This window comes from Mercenaria mercenaria, chromosome 3, assembly GCF_021730395.1.
Source record: "Mercenaria mercenaria strain notata chromosome 3, MADL_Memer_1, whole genome shotgun sequence".
NCBI classification, from domain to species: domain Eukaryota; kingdom Metazoa; phylum Mollusca; class Bivalvia; order Venerida; family Veneridae; genus Mercenaria; species Mercenaria mercenaria.
In genome coordinates, this window is record NC_069363.1 from 6,561,155 (window position 1) to 6,577,085 (window position 15,931).

The 15,931-nt window shown below is 37.0% G+C and overlaps 1 protein-coding gene across 1 annotated transcript in view; it reads right to left on the minus strand.

The window, feature by feature from the left end:
* Nucleotides 1-15,931, minus strand: part of LOC123525514 (rho-associated protein kinase 2-like) — a 62,871-nt gene continuing 46,940 nt past the window's right edge. The window contains exons 23-26 of the mRNA XM_053537807.1: nt 15,759-15,824; nt 11,785-11,920; nt 3,744-3,772; nt 1-913 (exon numbers count right to left, since the gene is read on the minus strand). Of these exons, the coding sequence (XP_053393782.1) occupies nt 3,751-3,772; nt 11,785-11,920; nt 15,759-15,824 (224 nt within the window). The 3' untranslated portion in view covers nt 1-913; nt 3,744-3,750. The remainder of the gene's footprint in view (nt 914-3,743; nt 3,773-11,784; nt 11,921-15,758; nt 15,825-15,931) is intronic.

The window sequence follows — 15,931 nt, forward strand, 5'->3', positions numbered from 1 at the left end:
AGCACAATTGATTGTGTAAAACTACTGGAATGTATTTGGATACTGTGAGATGATGTTTGAACATTTTTTATTACGGTTAAATTTTCTGAAAATCGGTGTAACACTTGTTTCTATGGTGATGTGCAGATTAACATAAATACACCAACAACATGGGATATATTCAAACATTCATGAATGCAGTATGTATTTGTGCTTCCATTTTAAATTGCATAATCAGTTTGAATGCAAATAATTCCATTTACTGTTACTATTCTTGTGATGAAAGTATTGAACAGTTTACCACATATATCATGAAAAATTATTGAGTAATGAGAGAATGCCCGGACAATCTAAATGTTCAATATGAATCAATGCCCATCTTTTTTATCAGGTCAAAAACATTTCTGCTACTGTGAACAATAAAATAAGATCTTTAAGCTTGGATTTTAAAGTAACTAATTTTTCCTTGTAAGACTTTTTTCTGAAAGTTATGGACCTTCAAAGATCATCCTTGCTCATTCAGATTACAAAGGTTATCAATTTTTTTTTTTATAAGTTTCAATTTTTCCAAAGTCCTCCAATAACAGTGTTTCAGAACAGCTGCATATTATTCCATATTCGCTTCATACATGTTTGAAAATACAGCCATTTTGATGAAAGGCGTACATCATGCAGAGATACGGACTTGCATTCTTGTGGTTATTGTTGCAAATGAGTCCGATCTAATGGTGCAAACTGAAGCATTGAATGACAAATATTTCATGTCAAAGATAATGTTAATATATTTCCACTGAACTTATAAAAGTTGCGTTAGTGTAAGCATCAATGTCAGTTAGGTCTCGAGTTTGGAGGTAGAGTTGCTGATGAACCAGATCTTACAGCACGGTTGGCGGCCCCAAATGACGAATACTGCTTTGTGTTCCTATTTGATGGCCTGAAATCACAAAATATAATAACATACAATTAAAAAATATCAAGATACCACATAACTAATACAGTCTATCAGATTCCTACAATTCAAATGTCTGTGTTAAATTTAGTTTTGTGGCACTTTAAACCAAACACTTTGGTTTGCTATGGAAAAATCAAACTTTTATAACAGATGAAAAATTTAAACACTGTAGTTCTACATTAACACCATTTTGTTATAAAATATTACCAATAACAATAAAATAAAGGTTATCAGATTTTTTTTCCTGATTCTTAATTACAAACCTTAATTTACCCTGATTCTCATAAACATTTTAAATGGCTCTTATAAATCATTCTGACTGGCTACTACAACCGCTTTTCAAATTAATTACGACTAGTTCTTATATTTTTCATGAATAATTCTGACAGATACAAGTTCTCTTCCAAGTGGCATTACATTCATTACTAAGTTAGTTTTAAATCTTTTAATGCAATTAAGTGTTATTACCGGTATATGAAATAAAATCAATGACACCAGAACTACACAAACCCTTAAACTAAATAATGAAAAAAATACTACTTTTCAATGAAAGTAATTTGTACCCTCCTTATGTTAGACTTTCTAAAGTCTTGAAAGGGGAAATCCTTTTTTTTCCATAATAACTGGTAATACTGAGGTATAAGCATTAAAGTATATTAATGCTATAAAGGGCAAAAACTCTTAAGACAGCCATTCTATGAAAGGTGCATATGCTGATTGGTAAAAACACTTCTGTCAAAAACTGTCACCAAAAATAAATACCGGCATAATAGTGAAATATAAAACACTGCATGAAAGTATTTCATATGAAAGTTATGTTGGTAAAGTACCTTCTGGAAAATGATGAAAGAAAAATGATTACATTATATATCTGTTTCTGTTTGAATGTTTGTAAATTCTGGGTTTAAGTTAACATTATTTTTCAACAGTATTTAAGAAATGTATTCAGTAACTAGTGTTCCTGGATTCTGTAGTTGTAATGACTTGTTTTTAAATTCCCCACATGAACTGGAGGATGATGAACTGGAGGATGTATGACTTCAGACAATTTGTCTTCAACATAACCATAATGAAGAACATAATGCCTGGCCCTGGAATCAAACTTGTGACTTGGTTCCTAGTCCTAGCTCAATCTACTGCGCTGAGTGGGTCTTACTTTTTTGTTTTGTTTGTTTTGGGTTTAACGCCGTTTTTCAACAGTATTTCAGTCATGTAACGGCGGGCAGTTAACCTAACCAGTGTTCCTGGATTCTGTACCAGTACAAACCTGTTCTCCGCAAGTAACTGCCAACTTCCCCACATGAATCAGAGGTGGAGGACTAATGATTTCAGACACAATTTTACTTTTTTATCACATGGACACAACTTAAGATCAAAGGTAAACTTTCTAGCTTTAGCAGCAAAGGAAGACCCTAAGGGCATCTCCAGGCAGTAAATCTGGAAAAGGCAGATACCTGGATAGACTCTTCTGCTAACCAGCTGAAAGTCAGCAACTGATTTTATTAAGCCATGCAGGCCCCTTCTCTTTTTCTTAGAGTGTTACATGTTACAATTTATAGCATGCTAAATAGACTCATGTTTTGCAATTGATGCCAACTGAACAAGGCAGTCTGGAAGACAGTTATATCCCCCGCCACTGTTAGGGATAGTGTAAGGGTTGATAGTATTGGGTGGAAGCATTGACATTGTTAAGTATATTTTATAGTCCATGTATGATAACATCAATGAATTTGAAAATCCCTTGCGGGCTTTAAGGGATACAAAGCGGACACAATATGGAAGGCTCAAACCTTTGACCTTGAGCAGTGACCTTGACCTTGAGCCAACATGGCTGACTCATGAGTTCTGCACATTGTCTTGATGAGATGATCATTTGACCGAAGTTTCATGAAAATCCTTCAAGAGGTTTAGGAGATACAGAGTCGACACAAAATGGAAGGCTCAAACCTTTGACCTCGCGTTGTGACCTTGTGCTGACATGGCTGACTCATGTGTTCTGCGCATTGTCTTGATGAGGTGATCATTTGACCCAAGTTTCATGAAAATCCTTCAAGGGGTTTAGCAGATACAGAGCAGACACAAAATAGAAGGCTCAAACCTTTGATCTAGAGTTGAGACCTTGACCTTGAGCAGGCATGACTTACTCATGAGTTATGCACATCGTCTTGACGAGGTGATCATTTGACCCAAGTTCATGAAAATCCTTCAAGGGGTTTAGGAGATACAGAGCAGACACAAAATGTTACAGATGGACAGAGACCATTCCTATAACCCCCCACCACTCATGGCGGGGAATAAAAACCAGCAAGAGGGCCATGTTGACCCACAATGCTCATCTGAGTTTCACACCTGGAACAATTTTGGTAGACGGTCAACCAAGGAACATTGCTGTGAAATTATTTTGAAATCTGGCCAGTAGTTAGGGGAAATTTTTCTTTTGGTTACCATGGCAACCAGAATTCTACATGGATGACCGATATTTAAAGGAATCTGAAAGGGGACTACCCAAGGAACAATCCTGTGAAGTTATTCTGAAACTGACTGGGTGGTTTAGGTGATTTTTTAAGGATTTGCAAACAATGGATGGATAAAGGATATTCAGCAATCCCAAAAAGCCTCTAAGAAAGTTTCTCTTTTAATTATCTGCATAACAAATTATGTTAGTTTTACTTCAAGTACACATAAAATTGAATTTCCATGCAGTTTGATAATTTTCGAATGAACTGGTTACTGTATTAATTCTTCATTCTATTAGCTTATATACTGGTTAACTTTCAAAGTAATCTGTGTACTGGTATAATGTATATCTCACCACTCCTTCATTTTCTTTTCTGCAACAGCCTTTTAAAGCAAAATCAAATCTGCTACAACACAACCAAATGTAAGCAAAAAACCCAGTGAAGTAAAAAAAAACACTCCAACAGTATGTAAAACTAGAAGTGTGTCCAGAGTACACAAATGTCCCTGCTATGTGATGTAAAGATACAGAAATTTGAACAATGGCACTAAAAAACAAGAGGACCATGATGGTCCTGAATCGCTCACCTCTTCCCACATGACCCAGTTTTGAGTATGACGTCGTTTTTTCTATTATTTGACATAGTGACCTAGTTTTTGAGCTCATGTGACCCAGTTTTGAACTTGACCTAGATATTATCAAGATAAAAATTCTGACCAATTTTCATGAAGATCCATTGAAAAATATGGTCTCTAGAGAGGTCACAAGGTTTTTCTATTATTTGACCTATTGACCTAGTTTTCGAAGGTACCTGACCCTGTTTTGAACTTTACATAGATATCATCAAGGTGAACATTCTCACTAATTTTCATGAAGATCTCATGAAAAATATGGCCTCTAGAGAGGTCACAAGGTTTTTCTATTTTTATACCTACTGGCCTAGTTTTTGACCGCACGTGACCCAGTTTCGAAACTGACCTAGATATCATCAAGGTGAATATTCAGATCAATTTTCATGAAGATCCATTGAAAAATATGGCCTCTAGAGAGGTCAAAAGATTTTAATAATTTTAGACCTACTGACCTAGTTTTTGATAGCAGTTGACCCAGTTTCAAACTTGACCTAGATATCATCAAGATGAACATTCAGACCAACTTTCATACAGATCCAATAAAAAGTATGGCCTCTAGAGAGGTCACAAGGTTTTTTTATTATTTGACCTACTGACCTAGTTTTTTAAGGCACATGACCCAGTTTCAAACTTGACCTAGATATCATCAAGGTGAACATTCTGACCAATTTTTATGGAGATCCATTCACAAGTATGGCCTCTAGAGAGGTCACAAGGTTTTTCTATTTTTAGACCTACTGACCTAGTTTTTGACCGCACATGACCCTGTTTCGAACTTGACCTAGATATCATCAAGATGAACATTCAGACCAATTTTCATACAGATCCCATGAAAAATATGGCCTTTAGAGAGGTCACAAGGTTTTTCTATTATTTGACCTACTGACCTAGTTTTTGATGGCACGTGACCCACTTTCGAACTTGACCTAGATATCATCAAGATGAACATTCTGACCAATTTTCATGAAGATCTCATGAAATATATGGCCTCTAGAGAGGTCACAAGGTTTTTCTATTTTTAGCCCTACTGACCTAGTTTTTGACCGCACGTGACCCAGTTTCGAACTTGACCTAGATATCATCAAGATGAACATTCAGACCAACTTTCATACAGATCCCATGAAAAATATGGCCTTTAGAGAGGTCACAAGGTTTTTCTATTATTTGACCTACTGACCTAGTTTTTGATGGCACGTGACCCAGTTTCGAACTTGACCTAGATATTATCAAGGTGAACATTCTGACCAATTTTCATGAAGATCTTGTGAAATATATGGCCTCTAGAGAGGTCACAAGGTTTTTCTATTTTTAGACCTACTGACCTAGTTTTTGATGGAACGTGACCCAGTTTCGAACTTGACCTAGATATCATCAAGGTGAACATTCTGACCAATTTTCATGAAGATCTTGTGAAATATATGGCCTCTAGAGAGGTCACAAGGTTTTTCTATTTTAAGACCTACTGACCTAGTTTTTGACGGCACGTGACCCAGTTTCGAACTTGACCTAGATATCATCAAGATGAACATTCTGACCAACTTTCATAAAGATCCCATGAAAAATGTGACCTCTAGAGTGGTCACAAGCAAAAGTTTACGCACGGACGGACGCACGGACGGACGACAGACGACGGACACCGCACGATCACAAAAGCTCACCTTGTCACTTTGTGACAAGTGAGCTAAAAACAAAATGGGCAAAGTTCGACCGTAATCTTTGAGTTACCAACATTGTTCTTAACACAACACGCTGTTATGTTCAGGTGGACATATGTGCCAAGTAAAAACACACTGACAAAGGTAACACTATATGCCCACACCAGTATCATGGTGAGGGCATAAAACAAACTAGTGCCTTTTTACTAGGTTTAAAAACACAAAAATTCTACTGCAATGGAGTAAATCAAATTTCTCAATACACAAAGCTCCCAAATCATCTTGTATAATATACATGGGAAAGGAATTTGCTTTATCAACACAACATTACAGTGACCAGACCAGTGTATACATGACTGTGCATATAAAATATCTACCCATCCAGCTGGTGAATTGTTCAGAAATGCATACTGAAAATGGTATAAAGTTCATTTTAAAAGCGGCTTGTTGTTAGGAGGTATGAAAAACTAGAGTATCTTCATTTACATCAAGTTTCATCAAACACTAAAAAGTAACGAGACAGAAAATGCTGCATTATATATTTGTAAAAAGTATGCAAAATGTACATTTTGATAATAATTTCGAAACAGCGTTTTATATTTTACAGGAATATTTTGAAAAATTTACGTCTGATCGTATAGCTAGAATCCTTTGAAACGAAAACAACCTTAATGATGACCTTCTAACTGAAGTGTTTTTTTTCTTCAGAAATACTAGTTTCTATGGAAAGCCACTTCCACATAAATCTTTTCTTAAAATTCTACGCAGACTTTCTATTTTTTATCATAAAAATGTGAACAAGTAGCTCTAACATGTCACTGCATAACTCTCTACTGTTTCATATACTGTTTTACTTGGTAACAATCACAGCTTCTATCAGTATCACAGTGCATGGCATGCCGTGGTGTTTCCAAACTCTCCTCTATTAAGCATAAAAAATAACTCGTCAACATTCTACTAAGACCAAATCTATATCAGGAAAACTAAACTAGCAAAGAAATCTGATATTTAAGAATTGTTGCCTACCCAAAAAACTCCAAAAATGCTATTTTTCCACTTCTAAAAATACAAGCATACAAATAAACTTTTTATAATTTTCTGACATTAAGAGTGACTGCAACATCTCTACCATTAGATACTATAGTTCTTTTTAAACAAGAGCACCGCAATGCAGAGCAATATACGCCCGAAGGTATGCCCTTTGACCCCTAAGTGTGACCTTGACCTTGAAGTGAGCCATCCGAAACATGCGCTCTGTACTTCCTTTCGATGTGGTGAACATTTGTGCCAAGTTTCTTTTAAATCCTTCAAGCAGTTCAAGAGTTACAGAGCGGACACGAAACAAAGTTGTATGACCTTTGACCCTAAGTGGGACCTTGACCTTTAAGGGAGCCATCCAAAACATGCGCTCTGCAAATTGTCTTGATGTGATGAACATTGTGTCAAATTTCTTTGAAATCCTTCAAGGGATTCAAAATTACAGAGCTGACAAGAAATTGCTTACGGACAGACGGACACCGGCGTCATAACATAATACGTCCCTTCGGGCATATAAAAAGAGTTAGCTCAAAGCCATTTCCAGTAATAAGTTTTATAAGATGCTACTAAAATCATTTTAGAATGAATGCATACAAAGTGATTACTCCCTTTAGAAGCTGAACAACTTCTCATCAGCATCATCAAAATATACTGTCTCCCAATTTGTCACACTGTGGGAAAATTTACCATGAAAAACAACACAATCCTTATTTTAAAAAAAACATTTGCTTTTTTGTAGAGAAAAACACTCAGTAGAACACGCTTCAAATTGATAAAATGTATTTGGGAGTGAGGAATATACCAGAGTTATTATTTTTCCAGTTTTACTGGAGGCCCACATTTCATTTCCATGCTAACTTCTGAGTAGAACCACTGACCTTTCACTTGCCAGCTGGATGACTTTCTCATTTCAAATTTTACCCAGGCTTGGAATGAGTGGCAAAAAAACTAGAACTGTCAAAGGAGTGACGAATACCCCCACAATACGGTCTTGTCACAGAAGAATGGCAAACATATGAAAGACATGGCCACAAGAAGGTGCAATTTAAATCGAACTTGACCTGTACTTTATGATGTTACACATGTGTACCAAATGCATCAAAATTAACCTTAAATTCTAAGTAAAAGGGGGCATAATTCATGAAAAATTAGTGTCAGAGTTATGCACCTTGTGTCACATGATGTGGATGATAAGGTGGAACATCTATTTTAAGAAGGTGGAACACCTATTTCAAGATTGAATCAAATTTATTTAGTAATAACTGAGATATAGATTTCGGGACGCGACGTGACATGACGGGATAAAACTGACTTCTACACAGCCGCCCCGAACATGTTTGGTGGGGGTATAATAACTCTAAAGTCAGTAACTGCACGACTTGGACATTGGATTTCAAACTTGAGCTGCTTTTGAGAAAAGCGAATGTCTCCCACAACTGCCTGATTCATCTAAATAGCAGGTCAGTCTTTATATACTGTTTACTCACTACAATTCAAGGGCCAGAACTTCAAAATGCCTGGATCGATTTGGCTCATTTTCGATTATGTTCGAGGTCTTATGGTCAAACACATTTTGTTCAAATTTAGTGAAGATCGGATGAGGAATGTTCGACTTAGAGTGCGGACAGGAGTAAAAAGGCCAATTTTTCGGTAATTCAAGGGCCGTAACTCCAAAATGCCTGAACCCATTTGGCTAGTTATCGAACTTGGCTGAGGTCTTATAGTCAAACACATTTTGTTCAAGTCTGGTGAAGATCGGATGAGAAATGTTTGACTTAAGAGTGCGGACAAGCTTTGTGACAGACAGACACACACACACAGACTGGAGTAAATCAATATGTCTCCCACACCACTGTGTGGTGGGAGACATAACTTGTGAAAGACATTCTAGAGTCAGCATAAGTGACACATATTTTTTGTTTTCTTTAATTTTCAGTTCATGCTTCACCAGTAGAAGAATAACCAAGGCCCATCCACCCACACACACACTCCACTGAATACTTTCGAACTTGTCCCATATATCACTGAAGTATTTGATAGTACAGAACATATACATCAGTATCAAAAACTCAATATGTCATTTTGTGAAATAAAATCAAACTTATAATTGTTATCTCAGAAACAAGCACACTATATCAATGATTCTTTCTTTGGTTCAGACTTTAACACTTTCTTTGTTACCGACTGTTATTACTCTACTGCAGCTCCAAGCTAACCTGTTCAATGCAAGTAACTGAAAACATCATCAAATCAAACAAAGCTGGAAAACAAACAAGACTGCAATCTTGATAAATTGTGATTCGATTTATCATTTTTTCAATATCATGTGGTTCTGCTGTGGTACCCATTCCTTTACCTGAATATTCCTAATATCTGATGACTTATCAAAGTTACTTACCTACTCTGCATTATATATAAAGCAGCATATTTGCCTGTCCATTTTAAAGTTTCATTTATGCCGAGCTGCACTGCTTCAAATTTGCATACTAAGTGCCTCACTAGATAATTACCCTTAAATCCACACAGAAAACAAATTTGGCAGTTGTCACATGACCTTATTGAATTACCACATGTCTTTTCTATACAGTAAAACACCTCTGATGTGCAGCTAACTCCTCACAACAACAGTTTTATTTCCCCCTGTTCATTTTTAGTTCATTTTAACCTCGATAAGTGGTTACACTCGGCAGTCAAAGAGTTCCCCATCATTAGTTTTACCTCCAAGAAGCGGACTTTGATCTTTATTGTTTTAGAAAGCTTTAGTATTAATGGGCAAAATAATTTATAAAACAAGAGTTGTCGGAGGACAGCAAGGCCAGACTATTCAACAGCCTTGTAAACTGAATGAATATAAAAGTCGAGAAAGGGGCATAATTTTGTAAAATTGCAAAACAGGGTTATGGAACCTGTATAATGCATATCAGCTCATGACAATGGACATGTGTGTGAAGTTTCAATCCTTTCCCATGAGTAGGTACTGAGATATCAGCTTACATACAAAAACTTAACCAAAAACAGCAAAGCCAAACAAGAGCACTGCCTTGTGGGTGCAGATGCAGAGTTTTTTGTGTCTGTATAATAGAAATATTGTCCTACCCATGAAGTCCAAAAGGGGCCATAATTCTTGCAAAAAGCAGGATGGAGTTACGGTACTTGATGTGCAAAGTCAGCTTTTAATGGCGAATAACTGCTCCAGGTTTTAAAGCAATAGCTTTGACCATTAAGGCGAAAAGTTGATCTAAACGAAGTTTCAATCCATTCCCATTACTGGGTACTGAGATACAAGCTTACATACAAAAACTTAACCAAAAACTACTAGGCTGAAAAAGGGGCATAATTTTGTAAAAATGCAAAGTAGTGTGATGGAACCTGTGCACTGCATATCAGATCATCACAGTGAACAAGTGTGTGATGTTTCAATTCATTCCTATTAATGGGTACTGTGATACCAGCTTACATATAAAACCTTAACCAAACATTTCTAAGTCGAACAAGAGTGCAAGAATGTCACAATATACGCCCGTCACAGCAAATTTCTTTACTCTAGCACCTGTATTTGCAAATGGAATTTTAACTTTGTGGTTGTTTAGTAATAACTAAGTGTTTTGTTTTTGTAAGTCCACAAAAAAACTCCGTACCAGGTAGAGATACCTTAAAATACACCTAAAATTGGAAATTAACATCTATGTTGTACCACAGAAAAGTGGTCTTGGTTTTTCCCTACGGTCAATTATAAAAAAGTTACAATATAAGTTATTTATAGTAACAACTAAGGGAAGTTAATATTAAAAAAAAAAAAAAAAAAAAAAAAAAAAAAAAAAACATCAAAAAAAAAATTGTAAGTCCTCACAAAAATCTTTAACAGGAAGAGACTGGTCAAAATACACCTCAAAATTGGATGTAGCATGCATATTGTACTACAGAAAAGTGGTCTCGATTTTTCCCTATGACTAGTAATGAAAAAGTTACAATATAAGCTATTTATAGTAACAACAAAGGGAAGTAATTCGAAAGAAGGGAACTGTGCATGACACTTCGTCTCATGATGGTGTATAATTGTGTTAAGTTACATCAAAATTCCTCCATGCATGAAGAAGAAATGCTTCGGACAAAGTCATTCTTGTATCTGACCTTTGGCCTCTAAGTGTGACCTTGACCTTAGACCTAGGGACCTGGTTCTTGCGCATGACACTACGTCTCGTGGTGGTGAACATTTGTGCCAAGTTATATCAAAATCCCTCTATGCATGATGAAGACATGCTCCGGACAAGGTTTTCATTCTTGTATCCTTTGACCTCTAAGTGTGACCTTGACCTTAGACCTTGAGACCTGGTTCTTGCGCATGACACTCCGCCTCATGGTGGTGAACATTTGTGCCAAGTTATATCAAAATCCCTCTATGCATGTAGAAGATATGCTCCGGACAAGGTCATTCTTGAATTTGACCTTTGACCTCTAAGTGTGACCTTGACCTTAGACCTAGGGACCTGGTTCTTACGCATGACACTCCGTCTCATGATGGTGAACAACTGTGCCAAGTTTCATCAAAATCCCTTCATGCATGTAGAAGATATGCTCCGGACAAGGTCTGTGGACGCCGCCCGCCAGGGGCGTTCCCATAATACGTCCCGTTTTTCAAACGGGCGTATAAAAAGGGGCATAATTTTGTAAAAGAGCAAAATAGAGTTATGGAACCTGTGCAATGCAAGTCAGTTTATCGCAGTAAGTAAGTGTGTGAAGTTTCAATCCATTCCCACAAGTGGTTACTGTGATACCAGCTTACATACAAAAACTTAACCAAATCGAGACGTGGACGAAGATGCGGACGCATGGGCGAGTCCAATAGCTCTACCTATTCTTTGAATAGTCTAGCTAATGAATAAAGAGTTTGTGTTTCAGCTCAATTAATAGACACTGGAAATAAAGATCATAAATGTGAACATATTGTTTTCTTCTATTTGTAATGCTTTAACAACAAATCTATTTCTTGATTGACTAGTCATGCAAACACATGCAATTGAATATTACGGAGAAACGTAGATAAAATATCCTCAGATATAGAACACTTACCCTAATGTTCCACCAGAACTGACGATTCCTTTCTTGGATATTTTCTTACTAAGGTGTAGTACCCACTGTTTCTGAAGATCTGACGACTCAGCAAGCAGTAATAGTTCCTTCGCTTGAATGTTTTGATCGAAGTTTACTGAAATTTAAAACATTTGTCTTTCTAAAGGTTCAAGGTTCTTGAAATAAACAAAAGTTTCAGAAAGACACTAAGAATAATTTACTGGTTGCACCTGCACAGAGGAATAACCAGTTCCAAGTGTTCATGAAGGTGTGTAGAGTTACTGCTGGAACTGTAAAGTCAAGAGTCCAATATATTTCAATCCTCATCTAAATCTAGACATAGATTCTTTTCCTGCATACTGAAGTCAACAAATATTAGAAACAAGAGGGCCAAGATGGCCCTAGGTCGCTCACCTGAGAAGCACGCCATAACACATCATAACAGTGTAAACATGTTTGATCTTGTGATTTAATGAAAAAAATTATTCTGACCAATTATCATTAAAATTGGAGCAAAAATCTTGAGTATAAACAAGTATTTTCTTTGATTTGACCTGGTGACCTAGTTTTTGACCCCAGATGACCCATTTTCGAACTTGGCATAGATTCCATCAAGAATATCATTCTGACCAAATTTCATGAAGATCAATTGAAAAATACAGCCTCTATTGCATACACAAGGTTTTTCTTTGATTTGATCTAGTGACCTAGTTTTTGACCCCAGACTACCCATATTCAAACTTGACCTAGATTTCATCAAGGCAACCAACCTGACAAAATTTTATGAAAATCCAGTGTAAAATGCAGCCCCATTCGCATACACATTTATTTTACTTGATTTGTCCTAGTGACCTACTTTTTAAACCCAGATGACCCATATTCGAACTTGACCTAGATTTCATCAAGGTTACCATTCTGACAAAATTTCATGAAGATCAGTTGAAAAATACAGCCTCTATCGCATACACGAGGTTTTCTTTGATTTTACGTAGGGACCTACTTTTTGAAATTAGATGACCCATATTCCAATCCTACCTGGATTTTATCAAGGCAATCTTTCTGACTTAATTTCAGCAAGATCAATTGAAAAATACAGCCTCTATCACATTCACAAGGTTTTCCTTAGATTTAACCTAGTGACCTACTTTTTTTACCCCAGATGACCCATATTCAAACTTGAGCTAGATTTCATCAAGGCAATCAGTCTGACTTAATTTCAGGATGATCAATTGAAAACTAGAAAATGCTTTTGTAAAAAAGCGCATGTCTACCCCAATGCAAAGTCCTATAGGCATGAAGTCAATAGGGGTCAGGAGCGAAAGTCAAAGAGACACTGATGGTTGGCTGCAATAGGGATCATCTACTTGGCATGTCCAGTCATCCCGCTAAATTTCAACACTCTTGGCCTAGTGGTTCTCAAGTCAATGTTCAGGCTCCTGTGACCTTGACCTTTAATCAAGTGACCTCAAAATAAATAGGGGTCATCTACTCTGCATGTCCAATCATCCTATTAAGTTTCAACATTGTAGGTCAAGTGGTTCTCAAGTTATTTCCAAAAAATTATTTTACATGAACAGGCCACTGTTACCTTGATCTTTAATAGACTGACCCCAAAATCAATAGGGGTCATCTACTCTGCATGTTCAATCATCCTATGAAGTTTCAACATTCTGGGTCAAGTGGTTCTCAAGTTATTGATCGGAACTGGTTATCAATGTTCAGGCCCCTGTGACCTTGACCTTTAATGAGTGACCCCAAAAACAATAGGGGTCATTTACTCTGCATGAACAATCATCCTATGAAGTTTCAACATTCTGGGTCGAGAGGTTCTCAAGTTATTAACTGGAAATGGTTTTCCATGTTCAGGCCCCTGTGGCCTTGACCTTTAACAGAGTGACCCTAAAATCGTTAGGGGGCATCTACTCTGCATGACCAATCATCCTATGAAGTTTCATCATTCTGGGTCAAGTGGTTCTCAAGTTACTGACCGGAAATGGTTTTCAATGTTCGGGCCCCTGTGACCTTGACCTTTCACAGAGTGACCCCAAAATCGTTAGGGGTCATCTACTCTTTATGACCAATCATCCTATTAAGTTTCAACATTCTGGGTCAAGTGGTTCTCTAGTTATTGATCAGAAATGGTTTTCCATGTTCAGTCCCCTGTGACCTTGACCTTTGATGGAGTGACCCCTAAATCAATAGGGGTCAATTACTCTTTATGACCAATCATCCTATGAAGTTTCAACATTCTGGGTCAAGTGGTTCTCTAGTTATTGATTGGAAATGGTTTTCAATGTTCAGGCCCCTGTGACTTTGACCTTTCACGGAGTGACCCCAAAATCAATAGGGGTCATCTACTCTTCATGACCAATCATCCTATGAAGTTTCAACATTCGAGGTCAAGTGGTTCTCTAGTTATTGATCGGAAATGGTTTTCAATGTTCAGGCCCCTGTGACCTTGACCTTTCACAGAGTGACCCCAAAATCAATAGGGGTCATCTACTCTTCATGATCAATCATCCTATGAAGTTTCAACATTCTGGGTCAAGTGGTTCTCTAGTTATTGATCGGAAATGGTTTTCAATGTTCAGGCCCCTGTGACCTTGACCTTTCACGGAGTGACCCCAAAATCAATAGGGGTCATCTACTCTTCATGACCAATCATCCTATGAAGTTTCGACATTCAGGGTCAAGTGGTTCTCTAGTTATTGATCGGAAATGGTTTTCAATGTTCAGGCCCCTGTGACCTTGACCTTTGACGGAGTGACCCCAAAAACAATAGGGGTCGTCTACTCCAGCAGCCCTACAACCCTATGAAGTTTGAAGGTTCTAGGTCAAATGGTTCTCCAGTTATTGCACGGAAATGAAGTGTGACGTACGGACAGACGGACGGAAGGACGGACGGATGGACAGGGCAAAAACAATATGTCTCCTGGGGGAGACATAAATATAGCCTCTATCACATACACAAAGTTTTTCTTTGATTTGACCTAGTGACCTACTTTTTGACCCCAGATGACCCATATTTAAACTTGACCTAGACTTCATCAATGCAATCATTCGACTTAATTTCATGAAGATCAATTGAAAAATACAGCCTCTATCGCATACACAAGGTTTTCCTTTGATTTGACCTAGTGATCTACTTTTTGACCCCAGATGACCCATATTCGAACTTGACCTAAATTTCATCAAGGCCTTCATTCTGACCAAAATTCATGAAGATTAATTGAAAAATACACCCTCTATCACCTACACGATGTTTTTCTTTGATTTGACCTAGTGACATAGTTTTTGACCCCAGATGATCAATTTTCAAACTGGGCCTAGATTTCATCAAGATATCATTCTGACCAAAATTCATGAAGATTAATTGAAAAATACAGCCTCTATCGCATACACAAGGTTTTTCTTTGATTTGACCTGGTGACCTAGTTTTTGACCCCAGATGACCCATTTTCGAACTTGGTCTAGATTTCATCAAGGTTATCATTCTGACCAAATTTCATGAAGATCAGTTGAGAAATACAGCCTCTATTGCATACACAAGCTAAATGTTGACAGATGCCGGACATCGAGCGATCACAAAAATAAGACTATTTTCCCAGTAGTAAGTTCCCTACCAGGAGGGACATTTGTCACATCTGCAGTCACAGGAACAAGTGTTTTTTATACTGGACCTAAATTGAAGGACCTGCATATTCTCCACATCGTCATCTATTCACTTAACAGTTTCATAAAGAAATACCTTGCACTTTTCAGGTTAATGCAGTATTGAACTTGTGTACTGACAAACTAGGACAAGTCACAAGTCCCCTCCGGTGAGGCACCAGCAGGGAACTAACAACCATCAATCTTTTACTAGAGTCCAAATTGGATTTGCTGGAATATTTTAATATATCTTTTAGAATTAATAAATTCTCACTTGGATTTTCAAACTCTAGTTTAACCCATAGTTTCCAAAATGTACATACCTTTACAATACGCTACAAATTCTTCTTTTTTGTCAAAATGATCTTTATGTACTTTTGTATGACATCCTGAAATAAACATCAAATTTTGTATTATTCATTTATTTCATCAAGAAATCTGAAGCCTCATACATGACTCTTTGCTATAATACAACATGTAAACTGTAGATATGAGG